Consider the following 16960-nt stretch of genomic DNA (forward strand, 5'->3'; position numbering starts at 1 on the left):
GCGCAAATGAGGTGGAAAAGGGCGCCATTTGTTGTGCGCAGAATGGCATTCCCATTAGTAGGGCATGAGTAGCCTCCCGGCGCAGGACTTGCAGATGACGATGCAGTGATCGTAGAAGAAGATGACGATGCCGTTGAAGCTGAACCAGTTACAGTCGACGATGAAGAAGACGAGGCAGTCGACGAGGCAGTCGACGATGAAGAAGACGATGAAGTAGACGAAGAAGTAGAGGACGAAGTGGACAAGGTAGTAGAAGATGTGGTAGGGCCTGGCAGCGGAACCAGTGAACTCGAAGCACCGCCATAATTGACCCAGGCCATGATGCCTGGTTTATCAACAATTGTCGGATTCGCGCGTGTCGTCTTGAGATAGCAGACATCACCCGATAACGAAGCAGAGAAACAAGCTGGATTCTGACCGCAAGAGTCCAGGCACTTGTTTATGTCTGATTGATAGAAGGTGTTTTGGCTGCCATCGTTGACATTGTCGCCTAGGATCGGTTGTCAACAGACACTCGGGTTACTCGACACGTCTCGCTGGGGAGACTCACCGTACGGTTCCTTATCGCAAACAAGCTTGAAAGACTTTCCACCCGAAAAGGCGGTCAAGCCATCGTCACCCGGACACTTGATGCCTGGACAATCTTCGCAGACGGCGACGTCGACAGTGCTCTTGACCGTCTGTGGGACGTTTACGGATTTCAAATAGCACCGTCCACCATTGGCACGGCCGTTTGTGAATTCCCAGGTAACGCCGACACACAGGGGTTCTGCTTCACAAAGCGGGATGCAGTCACGAATGTCGGCGTAGCCGTCATAACTCCTCAGGTCTCCTCCGTACTGATCAGTGCCGCACTTGAGTCTGTAGTGGAAGCCCCTCGGGCCGAGGAGATAAGGGTTGGCTGGGGTGTTGGGGCAAGTGTTCCCTGTTGTGGATGTGACTTGATTTCCAGCGACTGAAGACGAGGGAGTGGCGGAGGGTGGTGCTGGGATGGCCGACACGAGGGCCGAGATCAGCAGTGTGAGAAGGATGAATGGCTGTGCGCTGAAGCGCGTACCATTGGTAGCGCCCATCATGGACAACTACCTGGCAACCTAGGGGTTAGTAAAGAGTGTGAAACAGCAATTGATACTTTCCTCAGTAAACGGGAGAAATGAAGAAGAAGTCTGAGGCAAGCCGCAATGTAGCGTGGCGCATCAAACGAGTGGACTCGGGTGAGGTGCAAAAGAAGCCATAGATCTGGGCTTTTGTTCTGTTCCGTATACACCATTCAAGGCGCGCCACACCAAGAGAGAACATTGTTGACACGGCGGAATGGAAAAGAGTCAAAGTGAGATCGAAATGCTTGGTCTTCGCGGCAAACATGGATACTCGTAAGTGAGTTGGGCCATGCCAAGGACATATGTAAGGAAAGACGGCTGTTCCACAAAAGCGGCGGCTCCGCGCAAGACTCTTGACCAAACAAGACGACAATAGTAATTGCTTTCTGATGAATCAATGTACATGTACCTCTTCGTTTGACGTGTTGATGGAGAGGATCCGAAAGTCGTTGCTCAGTGGCAGCGTTGCAAAGGAAGTGGATAGATGTCCCTCAGTATCAGCCTCAAGCTTAGAGGAACGCTTCGCAACTTGGCACAGGCGGTGCCAAGTTCTACATTCTTGACGTCCTCGATTTGGTGCTGTCCATTCGCCGCCCTTCGTCGTCTTGCTCTGCAACGGTTAGGTCCGGGAATTCAGCAGGCATTATTCTTCTTGGGTTGGATCCAGGGACCAGGCTATATTTGGAGAAGTCGGTGATACCAGTTTTGCGGAGGAAATCTTCATCGACTTCGAGACAGCCGTTGACTTCGGCAGCGGGTGCGCGAAGCATGGCTATGACGGCATCGGAGAAGATTGTCTTGGGCCTTTCTTAGTTGCTCCCCGGGCACAGAGGTGGCAGCACTTACCGATTTCCGCAGATCACTAAGCACATCTTCCCTGCCAACCGTGGCAGCGGATTGGATAGCCGTTGCCACCCACATGCTTGAAATGGCCATGTCCTTTTTGCCTTCGCGGGCGAAATCCATGGCCAGCCCCTTGGTCAGCACGCTCATGGCAACCTTGCCCATGGCATAGGCAGTTTTGCCTCTGAAGAAGCGGGAGTAAATGGGCGGGCTGACGACGACAATGCGGCCTTTCCAGGCTTGGTTCTTGAAATGAGGCAGAGCGGCCTGGGTGGCGCTGTACAAGCCCTCGACATTGACTTGCTGCATCAACTTGAATCGCTTGACTGGCGTGTTTTCGACCGAAGCCCACCAGATAGCGCCGGAGTTGTAGACCAGGACATCGAGACGGCCAAAGGTAGCCACGGCTTCGTCGACCATTTTCCTGACGGCGTCGGAGTCACGAGTGTCGGCGGCAATGGCAGCGGCTTCCCCGCCAGCCTCCCGTATCTCGCGAGCCACGGTGTTGATGGTGGACTGCGGCGAGTTCGGGTCAGGGGGGAATGGATGGACATTGGATGCATCCGAGGTGGTTTTGGCGGATACCACGACTGCAGGCGTGAGTCTCAAAAAACAGCCGACAAGAGCACTACTCACCTCGATATCCAGCTCCAGCGAGGTCAATGGCAACTTGGCGGCCGATGCCTCTGGAAGCGCCGATGACGAGAGCCACGTGCTTTGAGCTGTCCATGGCGTTGATTGTGAGAGTTGGCCGGTTCGAGGGTCGAAGCAAGAGACCGGGTTTAGTAGTGGGCGCTCGAATGCAAGCGCTAAAAGAGCGTCATGTTCGAGGAGGTGATGATTACCTACTGGCGGCCGACAGACCTCGGCTGCCCCGCCGACGACGGCCAGCCAGGGCCCCTTCGCCGCCCGTCGCGCTGGGAACCATCTATCTCGTCTAAACACTTCGCGCCGTCCGAGGTCCACGGTATTCAGGCGCGCACGCGATCGGCTGAGCTCTGGCGCGTCGGAGAGTGAGGCGACGAAGCACGCGTCGATCACGGGCGGACAGATGGGCCCCACCACTCGGCAGCTTCCCCGGACTGTAAACAACCTCCCGCGACTCGCCATTTCGTCTCTGCAACCCTACACGCGCGCCGCCATCATGGGAGGGAAGATCGATGCTTACGTTGACTGCGGTCGGTGCTGGTCTTGTCCCCTTGGCGCGCCTGCGAACTGACGGGCGTCCAGTGTCTCCGTATTCGTATTTCGCCGTGCACTACCTGCTGAAGAACCGGTCCGCCTTGACCTCTCATGGAGTAGATGTCGAGTATGTCTGCACCCCCCGACGCTTCTTTTGCTGACGTCTCCCAAGGTTTCACCCCGTGTTTCTCGGTGGCATCAACGTTGGCAGCGGTAAGAGCCTACCTTTTCGTCGTCGCTGAAAGCCATCTAACCCACAAAGGCAACCAACCACCATGGGCCCTGCCTAACAAGGCCAAGTATAGTCCTTACGACAGCAAACGCGCGAAGGCCTATTTTGGCTGCCCAAAAATGGAAGTTCCCGACTTCTTTCCCATTCTCTCGTTGCTGGTAAGCCGCCTGCACTCAAACGTGCGTCGTCTGCTCATGCTCCCCAGCCTCAACGCTGCATGGCCTACGTGAAAGATTCCTTTCCTCGAGACAAGTACGAAGCCAGCTTTCGCGAGCTGTTCATCGCCATGTTTGAGGAAGCCAAAGATATGAGCAAGCCTGCCCTGCTGGCCGGCGCATTGGGCCGTCACTTCTCGCCCGACGAAGTGAAGCGCATTATCGAAGCAGCCAACACGCCAGAGTACAAGAAAAAGCTGTCCGACAATACCCAGAAAGTTCTCGACCAAGGCGCCTTCGGATGTCCGTGGTTCTGGGTGCGCAACGAGAAAGGCGACGAAGAGCCATTTTTCGGAAGCGATCGGTACGTTAAGCCCCTGCTGCCCCCAGCACTTGGTTGTTGACAAAGGCCAGATTTCATTTCATGTGGCGCTATCTCGGCATTCCCTTTACCGACATCCAGATTGTCGCAAAGGATGGCCCCAAGCTCTGAGAGATGTAGACAATATCATTACTTCACTGTGCGAGATCGGAGGAAGGGCTGCCTGTTGGCTGTGTAACATCCGGCTCCTCTCTCATTTTCCCCGCCACCTCACCCGCACGCCACCGCCGTCACTTCCCTTCTAGCCAAGCTTTCCTGGCGTTGGTAGTCCAAATTTGATCTGACGGGTGCCCGCATCACGCTGATCTGACATGCCTGACACTGCGGCTATTGCCGCGGATCGCCTCTGCTTTACACGAAACCAGTCCCCCAGCCAGAAGATCTACCCCAGTGTCGTAAGAGCCTGGAAATGCTGCCCATCAAGTCATTCTGATGTTTTGTTTCACTGACGCGTCCAGCGAAGCGATATGCCGCAGCAAACGCCTCCCATCTTTAATCCATCCCACTCCTTTTCCCTCTGGCCGCAATGCGCAGGCAGATATTCTGACAACGTCCTGTCCGCGTGTCGTCCACCGCATAGCGGCGAATTGCCTGCGTCACTTGCCCAGCAAAATAGGTGTGGCCGGCCGTCGGTGAAAGAATCGCGCGGGGCGGATGAGGGGATGATATCCCAGCTGTGATCATCGATATGAGCTGTGCAGCGGGTGGCCGGGCTGCTGGAACCGTCACGCAAGATTTTTTCAGGGACAGGGGTGCCATGTCGCTGCGGGAGGCCCGTATGCATGTTTTTCCCCTGCTTGTGTGACGGTATCAGATGTAGACGGCTTTTTCCGACACCATATCTGCATGCCTCCCCCATGCAAGGCCGTTTTGGCCCAACGTACAAAGAGCTTGTATGTGAGATGTCACTAACGGCTGCTCTCACGTGGGTTGACTGAAACCTTCTGAACAGCACGTGCGTCAGTCTCACAGTGCAATGGATCCGTCATGACGATGAAGTGGAGGCAGTTCAAGTTGAACCCGACGCTTTTTCCTGCGAGATTCCCTCATTCGCAGCCATAAAGCATTTTGCCAGGTCATCATTGCCTATTCGATACTCTTTGGGATCTCAGCTTCGCCGTGCGAGCATATTCCACTTTAATCTCTTCACAGCCTCCCAATTGTTGGTCGATTTGAAGAATCGCAAACACCACCCCTGAACGTGGGCCGAGCCGCACGTATGGGGGAGAGCCATCCCTGTTACACTCAAGAGCGGGGGCCCGGCTTGCTCGCTGGCTAGGTCAAGCTGCAGTGTTCCGTGACACCGGCCCGCTGCCGGATTGGACAGCCGCCAACCCGCCTAGATCTTCGCCGGGATGGCCAGCAGCCTGCTCGGCTCTGTTCCTGTATGGATGGCGGCACTCTCCGACAGGCTTCTGCGCAGGGCAAGCCCGCTTCGCAAAAATGTCTATGATCTGCAGGCACCCTCAAAACGGGTTGATTAGGTCTGTAGTATGGAAGCAGCGTCCTCGAGTACCACCTGGTTTCTTCGTGCTCAATTGACCCACTTCTGCTGCTTTCGAACGTCCTGCCCTGCCGCTCCCTGCTCTTGACTGTATTGCATTTCCACAAAGGTGTTGGCGCAGTGCCCATGGCCGGTGATAGCCAATACGAGCAGCCTACTGTTTCGCGGTTCGTTCGTTCCCGGATACTCGATTGCAGAACGGTGGTCTCGCCATGCACAGACGTTATTCGCACTTCACCACGCTCATGGATGGGAAAGATTGTCCCGCGGGGCGACAAACGGCGACACTCCCTGGACTGATATCCGGCAAGCCTAATATGAGCGTTGGCGAAATGTCTTAAACAGGAACTTCCTTCTCGGTGGAATCGAGACGGCACTGCTCCTCAGTGACTAACCACCGACGCAGCAATTCTTTTGGGTGGCAATTTGTCTCTGTTTCGCTGTCTTTCACGTCCTCCACTTCTAATTTCTTTCGTCACATTCTGAATCGCCACTCTGAGCCTGCTGATAATCCACCTACAATCGCCGCTGCCTTGTTTGCTATTGTTGATCTCGCGCGAGATCTCTACAGCGCTGCTGCCACGACGGGCCTGATCGAGTTCCCAACGCCACTAGGCTTGCCGCCTTTCAGCTTTACGAGGCTTGGGCAAAGGTGCGCGCCAAAAACATCTTCCATGATGAGCTGTTCTTCTGACAAGCATGCCAGCGCGCTTCCGTTCCCCTAGATCGGCAGTACTCCGCTTGGAACCCATCTGGTGTATGACGGACAGCGCATTCACCCGGAAAAAAATCGCTGCTTGGCTCTAGGCTCAACATTTGCTACAGCCCAGGGTGCTGGTATCAAAAGGAGAGTGCTTCGCCGTGTCATATTTCTCACGTAGCGTCTTGAAAGAGCGAGAAGCTTTCGTCAACCACCGCCGCAGTGCATCTCCCACGAGGCGGTCAGCAAGTCTCCGTTCACCGTCATTGTCAACACCACCTACGATAGGCTTATGTTTCATATGCATAATCCCTAGCTGCAACTCCATCCAGAGCAGCTTACCAAACACGCCAACGCAACAAAGAAGCCGCATCGCTTGCAAGGGATCGTCATCTCACTCCCGGAGTCCATTAGCGGTGAAGAGGACTGGCTGTGAAGTTAAACCCAAATTGGGAAACATTCTTGACAGAACACGGGATGCTGCAAGCCCAGCAGCAGTTACAGCCGCAGGTTCGGGCTCGGGCCTGGGACTGTGGCGGGTCAGTAACGAATATGAAGGCCATCGGCGCCCAACAATGGCTCACAGAACTGCCGCAGCAGTTTGTCTTCCCCGCGAAACAACGCCTCGTTTCGCATCAATTCCAATCACAGCTGAACCAGCATTTCTTGAACCAACGTCTCTGTGAGACACAATCTGCCATGGCCAGCCATGCTTGGAACGTATGTCCACCACTGCCGCTATCTCCTCGTGCTGATATCGACGGCGCCCGGGATATTCTCAAGTTCGAGGGCGGCCCCCCTTTGGACCATGTTGACGGATTCGCCGCTGTTGAGGATGGCTTCCGTACGTCAGGACCGCATCAGAGCCCTTGGGACGTCGTGCCATCTCATATACCCTCGCACCAGCCCGACCAGGCCTCAGGACTGAACAGTGATCACGACGTCGTCTCGACTAGCAGCACTCTACAGTCGAGCCTCGTCTCGCACAGTGGTAACAGCATCAACGATGCGGCAGACATCTGGTCATTCCTTTTTGAGAACCAGGCCTTCATGAATGCTCATCCTCCATCCCACACCTCATCGTCTGGGCCAACTCAGATCAGTCAAGATCAATGCTCCGAAGTCGCCGTACCCTCGAATATGCCTTCACCTTACTCACCAAGCTTTGGAACCCAGACGGGCAACATCACTTCTTATAACAAGGCTTGGATGGGGTCACCGTCGGCCGCGCCACAAAACCCCTATAACCATTCATGGGAGCTGGTCAACCAGATCAATCAGTACTCGCAAGCCTTCGATCATCCACAGCCTGGCCTCGCCACAAAATACCATGGTCTTCCGTTCAAACCAGCTACGTCCGCCCCGGAGCCACAGCCATCCACCGAGACAGAAGCTACCAAGAAGCCTTCTCTCAAGGGTCCATGGTTCGACGACGTCAACCCAAGATGGCCTGACTATGCGGCAATCGGGATGAGCTTCTCGAGTGACAGCGAGATAGCATCCCCGGTCTCTCCCAAGAGCCGCGGCGTTGAGCGAGCTATGCTCGACAAGAAGAGCTTCTGGAGCAACAGGCTCAGCAGCACAGACTCCACCAGCGCCATACCCATGCCGATGCTAACCCACTCGCAAGCCTCGCCCGCCTCTGACTGGAACGATCTGTCGAGCAGCCATCCGGGAGAGCAGAAAGCGCCAACCATCGAGAGCAACGTGGGCTGCCCTCAACGCACCCTGCGTTCCCACACACAGAACTGCCTCGCCACCGTGCCACCTCAGACGACAATGACGACGGTGGACGACGACGAGGAGTGGCCGGCGTCTCCGCAACACAAGAACAACGGCAAGAAGGCCCGGAAGGACGATCTGCTGGTGCAATGGAAGAAGGCGGGAATGTCGTATCGGCAGATCAGGGAGAAGGGTGGATTCACCGAGGCCGAGTCAACGCTCAGGGGCCGCTACCGGACGCTGACCAAGAGGCGCGAGGAGCGGGTGCGCAAGCCGCTGTGGACGCAGACGGACGTAAGTAACCCACGCGCTTCCTGGAAGAGTGACTGATGCGAGCACGAGGTGCACAGGTGCGGCTGCTGCGCGAGGCGGCGCTGCTATACTCAGGGACCGAGGCCGAGGAGCTGGAGATGGACGTCGACGCGAACAAGGTGCCGTGGAAGAAGGTGGCGGACTACATCTGGGAGAACGGCGGGTCGTACCACTTTGGCAACGCGACGTGCAAGAAGCGCTGGCTGAAGATCCAGGGGATGCTGTGAGCTGGCGAATTTGGCGGTGCACACGCCGCCGGTGGATTAGGCAGTGGCTTGCTTGTGCTCGCTGGCGTTGTGCTTGGCAATCCTCTGAGCAACGCGTGCTGCTTTCTGTGTTTTTCCAGCGCAATCGGCGGGGCGTCAGGACGGGCGCGCTCGGCATTGCGCGGGCTCGCGGCGTGGGGAGCGGCCGGCGGCTGGGGACAGCGCTGGCCTGCAGCGCGGGCTTGCATGCGCCCAGGAGGCGCGTCTCGTCTCGCCGGAAACCACCATAGGGTCCTGCTTGCAATTCACTTTTTTTTATCGCGACCAGGGAGAGGAGGGGTTGTGGCCTGGTGGCGCACCGTCACGGGCCGGCCCGGGCGCAGGTTCGTCATAGCCCGGGATACAACAACCTCCTCAAAACCCACATGCTGCCCACTTTGGATGCCTCCTACGACTCGCGTCCTCGCTCATTGGTCTTGCCCAGCCCGCCGCAGTGCCAGAGCCGGCGGCCGTACGCCTCACTTTCGTCCGCTGCGCGCCCTCGCCGGCCTCCCCATCCGCCCGGCCTCCACCATGCGCTTCCAACTCGAGCAGCCCCTCCCTGCCCTCGTCGACGCCAAATTCACCGCGGCCGCGGAGAAGCAGAGCCTGACCTTCTCCGCCACCGAAGTCTGCGTGATCCGCACCACCTCAGGAGTACCGGTGCGTAAGTAGAGCCGCCGCCACACCAACGCAATCCATCTCCAACTGCCTTCGCCCGAGCCACAAAGTCATGCCAGACACTCCCTAACACCGCTCGTCTCCGGCGCCGCAGTTCCAACTCCGCTACTGCCCCGCCCTTGCGAAGAAGCCCGCCGCCTCACCCCCCGCCGATGCGCCGCCCGCCGATGACGCGCCCAAGAAGAGATTCGACCCGTTCGAGGCGCCGGACGACGACCTGCTGGTCGCCGCCGTGCCCGAGCCCGCCGCGCCGTCGCACATCCTCGTGCTGAACAAGTACCCCGTCATCCGCGACCACCTGATCATCGCGACCAAGGACGACAAGCCGCAGACGCAGCTGCTGGAGCAGGACGACCTTGACACCACCTATGCCGCGCTGGGCGAGTGGGAGCGCGCCAAGAAGGGGCCGCTGTTTGCCTTCTTCAACTCGGGCGAGCACAGCGGCGCCAGCCAGCCGCACCGCCACCTCCAGTTCCTGCCCGTCGACAACATGCGCAGCGGCGCCGACACTGACGGCTGGGACCTGCTGGTCGACCGCATCCTAAAATCGCCGCATTCTGGTCCGTGAACGCCCACCTCACCTTTGAGCACACCACCAAACTTGCCCCCATTGCCCACCACCACACCGACCTGCCCTTCCCTTGCCCGCCCCACTACAACCTGCAGCTCCCCACAACCCACCCTTTTTCATGCATGAAACAAAATGAGCCACACATGGAAACGAAGGCGAACAATGCAGAGAGGCTGAACGTGATCCCAACTGACTCCCCTTTTTTCTCCGCCCTACAGTCTCCACCGGCTTCATCTCCGACACGTCCATCCCGTTCGCGCACTTCGCGTCGCGCATCCCGCCCAACGCGTCCGGCCCGGAGCTGCACACCATCTACACGGCGCTGCACAGCACGGCCGTTGAGTTCGTCCGCAAGTACATTGCCTCGCATCCGCAAACGCCGCTGGCGCTGCACTCGACGGCCAACGCCGCGTCGTCGATAAGCTACAACATGGCCCTCACCACCGAGGCCATGGTCATCGCTCCGCGCCGGCGCGGCGGCGACGCCCTCCGCAACGAAGACGGCTCCGAGCTGCTCGGACCCGACGATCTCGTCGAACTCAACGGCACCGTGCTGGCCGGCACCCTGATGGTCAAGGAGCAGGAGCAGTGGGACTTGCTGAGGAGCGAGCCGCGGGCGCTGACGGACCTGCTGGAGGCCACGGGCATACCGTGGGGTGATAAGGCAAGTTCGTTGTAAATGGAGATTCGGAGAGGGGAAGAAATACGTGAGTGCGAGATTGGGAGGAAACGCTTTTCCATTCTCACCAAATGAAAGGCAATTCTTTCTTCGGAGACGGGAGGGAAACGTTAAGAAAGGAGGGGCATCTTTCTTAGGGAATTCTGGGCTTTTTTAGGGACGACTATCCGTGGGGGGACGGGGGGAATTCAAATGTGTTTTAGAAAGAGTGCAGGCTGGAACTAGGGTCTGTAGCCAAAAGAGAAACGACATGCCCTCCTCTGCAGTATCATGCATTCAACTCTTTTTCCTCTGCGCGACCGCTGGAGAGATCAATTAGCGAGTCGCCTATCTCGTCCAAATGCGGAAAGATCTGTTGCTGTTAGTTCCATGGACATGTTCTTCGAACAGAGAAGCTTCCATAGTTGTTCTGGACCCCAACATCCAGTACACGGTCTTTAGGCAGTGAGACAATGCTTCGGTAGGAAAACAAGTGAGTGGTGAAGCGAGATCGTGATTTTCCCGCTTCAACCATCCGACCGGAATGCTCGGGTATCACACGCTCTCCGCTTTTGTCTTGAGATGCCGCCAGCGATCAGAAGCATAAAAAAGAAATCGACAACGTATGAGACCTACCGTGCCATGCCAATTTTAGCCCGTCCCCAGTAGACCCTTGAGAGTTGGACACTTAAAGAAAAGGCGAACCAGAAAGTAGACGCAGTCAAAACACCATACCGCCGAGTCATGGCCGTCCCCTTCAACGCCCGGTATCAATAGTGGTGCCAGTCATACCACTCTCAAACTCCCGTTGTCGCCTCCGGAGTTTCATTAGCATTCCCAACAAAAAAAAAAGATAATCAAGATGCTACCTATCCAGAAGCGAGGACTGCTTGACGGTCCTCGCTTGTTATAGGCAATTAATTTGTGCAGCGCCGCCGCATTTCCCACTCCCGCGCCACCTCCTTTATCTTGACAACACGCAAAAACAGTCATGCGCATCGATGAACGAAGCACGACGCAACAAACGACGGCTTTGCTCGGTAGCGAAATAGTATGAAAAGAAAGGGGGACTAACCAGAAAGGACGGCGATCGTTCTTCTTTTCTGATTCTCAATTACCATTCGGGGGCGTCAGCAGCTCCTCCAAACTCCACTTGCGTAGAGCGCGGCAGACGAGTGGGGTGGTGTGGCCCGCGCGGAACATCTCGACGCCGGCCCAGGCGATCATGGCGGCATTGTCGGTGCAGAGCTCGGGCGGGGGATAGACGAGCTTGACGTCCTGGAAGCCGCGGGCGGCGAGGAAGGTGCTTAGACTAGAGGGGAGGTTCCGTGATTCTTAGCTTTTCTGGAAAGTTCAAGATATGAGAGAAAAGATGGTTAGGCGGTTCTCCATGTTCGCAACCTACCGCCCTCAAGAAGCAACATCGGTGCTTGTTCGCTATTCCTGACAATGGCCAGTGTTCATGTACGAAAATAGCTGCTTCGATCATTACAGCATTGGCGCATCACATGCAGATTAGGGGTGACGGGATCAACGCTGATATGCAAGTAGGAGAAAAAGAGGGGAAAGAACTTACACATGTCTCAAATATCGATTTGACGCAACGCCACCGCTGACGACAACGGGCATGGTCTTTGCCCGCTGCGGATCCCGCAGTGCAATGGCCTGGAGCGCCAGCAGGATGCGGCTCCCCAGATGCTCGAATGCGACCCTCATGACCTCGCGTGCCATGACTTTCCTCTCCTCCTCGTCAACGTCCTCAGGCTCGCGCCGGATCTTGCTCAGCTTACCGACCTGCCGGTCCCATTGGAAAGACACGACCCTATCCACGGCGGTATGCAGGCCGGTGAAGCTCATGTCCATGGACATGGATCGCAGGCCGTTGGGCGATTCGGCGAGCGGCGGGCTGAACGCCCATCCCCATTTGCTAGGTCGCCTCGCGAGCTCCTCGCCCCTGTTCTTCGGCGGAGCATAGGCGTAGTCGCTGCTCCCGTTGGGAAAAGCGAAGCCCTCGAGCAGGCGCCCATACATGGTGTCGCCCGAGTTCTCGAGGAGCAATGGCGGCACGATCAGCCGGGCCACCTTGTCCAGGCAGTCGCCGATGGCACAGTCGGTAGTCGAGCCCAGCACGCGGTGCTTGGTCAACGACTCGGAGCTGATGACCAGCGTATGGCCGCCCGAAACCAGGACGGACAGGAAGGGGAACTCGGGCTCGGCAGGGGGCGCCGTCGTCGTGGTGCCTGAGCCGAACAGGCTGCTGATGTACGACTTCTTTTGCTCGTTGCCTTCTTGGCCCAGGGCGGACACGAGCCTCGGGGTCAGGGCGTGGGCGTGCATGTGGTGCACGCCGACGAGGGGGACGTTCCAAGCGACGGCAAGACCCTTGGCCGTGTCGAGGCCCGTGAAGAGATTGGCGCGCATGCCAGGCCCACGGGTAACGGAAATGAAGTCTGGGCGCTGGCGGTGCTCGACCTCGTGCGTGGCGGCGATCCTGTGCACAATTGACTGCGAGCAGTCGTCGTCCTCGGCCTGCAGTGGGAGGTGCGTGATGGCTTTCTGCACCAGGGCAGCGAGGTTCTCCTGGTGGGACTCCAGGGAGACGATCGGATGGACGCCTCTGTACTCCAGATTGTTCGCCGTGACCTTCTCGTGGAAGTGCAGCACGGCGTCGTGCGAGGCGCGCCATCTTCGCGGGCAGCCGTCCCGGGTCTCCAACACAGCGACGGACGTATCGTCGCATGAGGTCTCGATGGCGAGTGTGAGCAGGCCGCGCCGTTGGACGCGCAGCGGGCGGCTTGCGGCGCGCAGCCGGGAGCCCGCTCGCAACATATCTCGCGAGGGTAGTGCAATAATACGGTTGCGAGGCAGTGTGCGTGCATGCTTTTGCGGAGGGTCGTCCCTCGGTCCGGGGGCCGTCGTCCGAGCGTGCAGGAGCTTTGGTCATGCAGATGACGTTACACTCCCAACAACTGGAGGTTCAATCTCCTCCCATATGACTTCCGCCCGCAAAGCACAGGACAAGGGAGGCAGTTGTGCACAAAGCCCTTCGTCGAGCCCCCGCGACCGCGCCATGTGAGCCGTCCCCGAACTACACCCCATGGCCGACATTCGCAAGTCCACCGACGGCCCCTCGCCGCTGTCTGCCGACGGCTTCGACTTCACCCAACTCCCCGACTACGACACCGACTTCGTCAATGAAGACGACTTCTCCCGCTTCGACCAGGCCCTGCGTGCCCCCGACCCGTCGCCCTCCTCCGACAACCTCTTCTCGCCCCAGACACCCAAGCGATCTGCCTTCATCACCGCCCTCAATGATTGGCGGCCCGTACATCAGCGCGTGCGGAAGAAGAAGCGACGCCAGCCCCGCCGCGGCGTCGACGAGACTCGCGAGGGGTTTGTTTACAACCTGCTGAAATGGCCGCTGCTCTTCACCGTCTTCGGCTGGCTTTTCGTCCTCGGCGTCATGTATCTTTTGACGCGCGTGTATATCTGGCTGTACGAGCAGTGGATAACATGGCGGGGCACGCGTGAAAGACTGCGCAAGAAGCTGAACAGCACGGCAAATTACCAGGACTGGATCGCTGCTGCGAAGGAGCTGGACAACCACCTGGGCAACGAGAAGTGGAAGCAGACGGACGAGTACGCTTACTACGATGCGAAGACTATCCGGAGGGTCAAGGATACGTTAAGCAAGCTGCGCGCCCAGGTTGAACAAGAGAGCTCTACTGGAAAGGGAGACGAGCACGTCATCAACCAGCTTCGCGGTCTGTTGGAGGCTTGCGTCAAGAGCAATTTCGTCGGCTTCGAAAACCCCCACCTTTACAGCGAGTCCTACTACGGCACGAAGCACCTGGTCCAGGAATACGTCGACGAGATTGAGAAATCGCTCGAGCTTCTCTCCAACACCAACGCACTTTCGTCCGAAGACAAGCGAACCATGTTCAAACATCTATCCACAAACTTTGGTCGCACCGCGCTCTGTCTCTCTGGAGGTGCAACTTTCGCGTACTACCATTTCGGTGTGGCTAAGGCTCTGTTGGATGCGGGTCTGCTGCCAAACGTCATTACCGGCACGTCTGGTGGTGCGCTTGTTGCTGCACTCCTTGGTACGCGGACGGATGATGAACTGAAGAATCTGCTAGTTCCTGCACTTGCAAACAAGATCACTGCATGCCATGATGACATGACCACTTGGTTCAAGAGATGGTACAAGACCGGCGCTCGTTTTGACAGTGTGGACTGGGCCCGCCGATGTGCTTGGTTCACTCGCGGCAGTCTCACATTCCGTGAGGCCTACGCCCGTACAGGCCGCATCCTGAACGTCTCTTGTGTGCCGTCTGATCCGCACTCGCCAACGATTTTGGCAAATTACCACACCTCTCCCGACTGTGTAATCTGGTCCGCAGTCCTCGCGTCTGCCGCGGTCCCTGGTATCCTCAACCCTGTAGTTCTGATGAAGAAGAACCCCGACGGCACCCTTGAACCCTACAGCTTTGGCCACAAGTGGAAAGACGGTAGTTTGCGTACCGACATCCCGCTCAAGGCGCTCAACCTACACTTCAACGTTCGCTTCAGCATAGTCAGCCAGGTCAACCCACATGTGAACCTTTTCTTCTTCAGCTCGCGTGGATCTGTTGGACGGCCTGTCACGCATCGCCGTGGACGCGGATGGAGAGGCGGCTACCTTGGTTCTGCTATTGAGCAGTATCTCAAGCTTGATCTTACAAAGTGGCTGAAGGTTCTACGGCATCTCGAACTACTGCCGCGTCCTCTGGGTCAAGACTGGAGTGCCATCTGGCTCCAACGCTTCAGTGGCACGATTACCATTTGGCCCAAGTCCATCCCCAGCGACTTCTACTACATCCTCACCGATCCTACGCCCCAGCGCCTGGCTCGCATGATCCATGTTGGTCAGCAATCCGCCTTCCCGAAGCTGAAGTTCATCGCCAATCGCATGAAAATCGAGCGCCTGGTCGAGCAGGGCCGCCACTCCGCGCGTCCCGCCCGACCCGGCATGGCCTCTATCCTCTCTGAAGAAGACCTCAAGGGTCTCCTCCGTGAGGCTCAACGCAACGGCGGCACCGTTGCTCCACCGCCCGCCCTCGCCGCAGGAACTCACTCCGGGCCTCCGTCCGAAAGCGACTCCTCATCGAGCCAAGTTTCGACACCGGAACGCAAGAAGAAACCCGCACTGCATCTCGGTGCGAGCATCGAGTCCGCTCTTGACGATGCCAAGTCTCCGAGAGACACCAGCAGCCGCGAAGCTGCCAGCCCATCATTCTCCAAGCGTCTTTCGGGCTGGTGGTCGTCGCTGCAGCACAAGGCACCCGACACGCCGCGCGCCGCGGCTCTGCAGCGCAACGCCCGTCTGCGCGGCCACGGACCGTACACCACCGGCTCAGGTCAGCGTCCCGGCAGCATGTTCGAGCTGCGTCCGCCCCGCGAGTTCGTCGAGGACGAGATCTACCGCCACCCGCCGAGCCCGCTGCTTCAACAGCATCACGCCGACCAGGAGCAGCAGCAGCACTCGTCGCAATACGCTCACCTCAAAGACGATTCCCCGGCTTTCGCTCGTAGGGGCAGCGGCGCGCGCGAGATTTTTAGGCAGAGCAGGGTGTTCATCGACGATTCGGAGGAGGAAGGCGCTGCGGAAGGCCCTGGGGAATGGGGCGCTGGTGGGATGGAGGAGCCGGATATGGAGAGAGAGGAAGAGGCTGTGCAAAAATTTTTGGGAACGGATGATGAGGGTGCGGGGCAATCCAGCAGCAGTGAAGATGCGGATGAGAGCAGTGAGGGTGAGGACACATCGTTAAGATGGAGAGGTGCGAGGCGGCAGAGTCGGGGGACGTTCGTTGGTTGATTAGCGTAGGGTGGCATTTCAGGTCTTTCTTTTGAAACTGTATACTGGGAGGATGAGTGCGGAAGAGGCGTTCAATTTGCAAAAAGGTAGAGATAGTCCATGTTGTTCGTTTTTTCGCTTTTTTCCCTTTTTGGTACACTGGTTTTGGGCGGGAAGAATTGTCTTTATCGTTCTCTTATAGCGCTAGAAAACATGTCTACGAACTCAGTACAGTCTGCCTAAAGTATCCATCTTCCGATGGTGTGTATTAGTAGAGTACTCAGCATTTTCTCAAGATATGTCAAAAGAGGGGCGAAAGACGTGGGGAATAGAAAATCTATCATAACAGTGACTATAAGTAAAAGTTCTGTATTCGCTTGTAGGATATGTGATTTCTCACCGATGCTCTTCCACATTCGTAAGAAGGGAAAGCGCGGCTTCTTTTCTTCTTTTTTCTTTTTTGAAAAAAAGTAAAAGTTTTGCAGTTATCAAGATCTAGTCTATGCGACAATAAGCCTCCAATTTGGATCTCGAAGCGCTTGGCATAGGGCAAGTGTGTAAGCTATGATGATTAAGGAGAAGACAATTGGATTGATCTTGAAAATTATCCCTACGTTGCCATTATTGATCCAAGTTTCAATGCTCCTCCCATTGCTTTGAAGCATTTAAATAGAGGGGTTCTTTAGAGCCGCCTTTTGCGCCTAGAATGCTGGTGGTAGACGCGGTGCTGAAGATATATATGATAGAGTGGATTCAGGGGAACGGATACTTCTAGTAATAGCTCCTCTTTTGGTCCACAAAAAGGCGGAGTAGATGTCGAAAGGCTATTAGAGT

General features: G+C 57.0%; 6 protein-coding genes across 6 annotated transcripts; 4 read left to right on the forward strand and 2 right to left on the reverse strand.

Moving 5' to 3' along the window:
- Positions 1-54: 54 nt before the first annotated feature.
- On the reverse strand, positions 55-2673 carry LTHEOB_6818 (Short-chain dehydrogenase/reductase SDR; the record flags this gene model as incomplete). The annotated part of the gene is made up of 7 exons (XM_035516115.1): positions 55-325; positions 436-490; positions 551-1082; positions 1510-1710; positions 1772-1897; positions 1947-2533; positions 2580-2673. 7 exons carry the CDS (start codon positions 2671-2673, stop codon positions 55-57), a joined length of 1866 nt encoding a protein of 621 aa, XP_035371785.1.
- A 414-nt stretch (positions 2674-3087) lies between these two features.
- Positions 3088-4005, forward strand: LTHEOB_6819 (Dsba family oxidoreductase protein; the record flags this gene model as incomplete). Its single annotated transcript, XM_035516116.1, has 6 exons — positions 3088-3121; positions 3174-3252; positions 3298-3338; positions 3388-3515; positions 3563-3876; positions 3927-4005. The coding sequence occupies 6 exons, from the start codon at positions 3088-3090 to the stop codon at positions 4003-4005; spliced, it is 675 nt and encodes a 224-aa protein (XP_035371786.1).
- Positions 4006-6650: 2645 nt separating this feature from the next.
- Positions 6651-8359, forward strand: LTHEOB_6820 (uncharacterized protein; the record flags this gene model as incomplete). The annotated part of the gene is made up of 2 exons (XM_035516118.1): positions 6651-8114; positions 8171-8359. 2 exons carry the CDS (start codon positions 6651-6653, stop codon positions 8357-8359), a joined length of 1653 nt encoding a protein of 550 aa, XP_035371787.1.
- Positions 8360-8911: 552 nt separating this feature from the next.
- On the forward strand, positions 8912-10308 carry LTHEOB_6821 (Bis(5nucleosyl)-tetraphosphatase; the record flags this gene model as incomplete). The annotated part of the gene is made up of 3 exons (XM_035516119.1): positions 8912-9040; positions 9153-9618; positions 9848-10308. 3 exons carry the CDS (start codon positions 8912-8914, stop codon positions 10306-10308), a joined length of 1056 nt encoding a protein of 351 aa, XP_035371788.1.
- A 1089-nt stretch (positions 10309-11397) lies between these two features.
- LTHEOB_6822 (Glycoprotease family protein) lies at positions 11398-13116 on the reverse strand (the record flags this gene model as incomplete). Its single annotated transcript, XM_035516120.1, has 2 exons — positions 11398-11599; positions 11864-13116. 2 exons carry the CDS (start codon positions 13114-13116, stop codon positions 11398-11400), a joined length of 1455 nt encoding a protein of 484 aa, XP_035371789.1.
- A 268-nt stretch (positions 13117-13384) lies between these two features.
- On the forward strand, positions 13385-16147 carry LTHEOB_6823 (Patatin-like serine protein; the record flags this gene model as incomplete). Its single annotated transcript, XM_035516121.1, has 1 exon — positions 13385-16147. One exon carries the CDS (start codon positions 13385-13387, stop codon positions 16145-16147), a length of 2763 nt encoding a protein of 920 aa, XP_035371790.1.
- Between the last annotated feature and the right edge of the window lie 813 nt (positions 16148-16960).

The sequence above is a fragment of the Lasiodiplodia theobromae genome (genome assembly GCF_012971845.1).
Source record: "Lasiodiplodia theobromae strain AM2As chromosome Unknown scaffold_20, whole genome shotgun sequence".
NCBI classification, from domain to species: domain Eukaryota; kingdom Fungi; phylum Ascomycota; class Dothideomycetes; order Botryosphaeriales; family Botryosphaeriaceae; genus Lasiodiplodia; species Lasiodiplodia theobromae.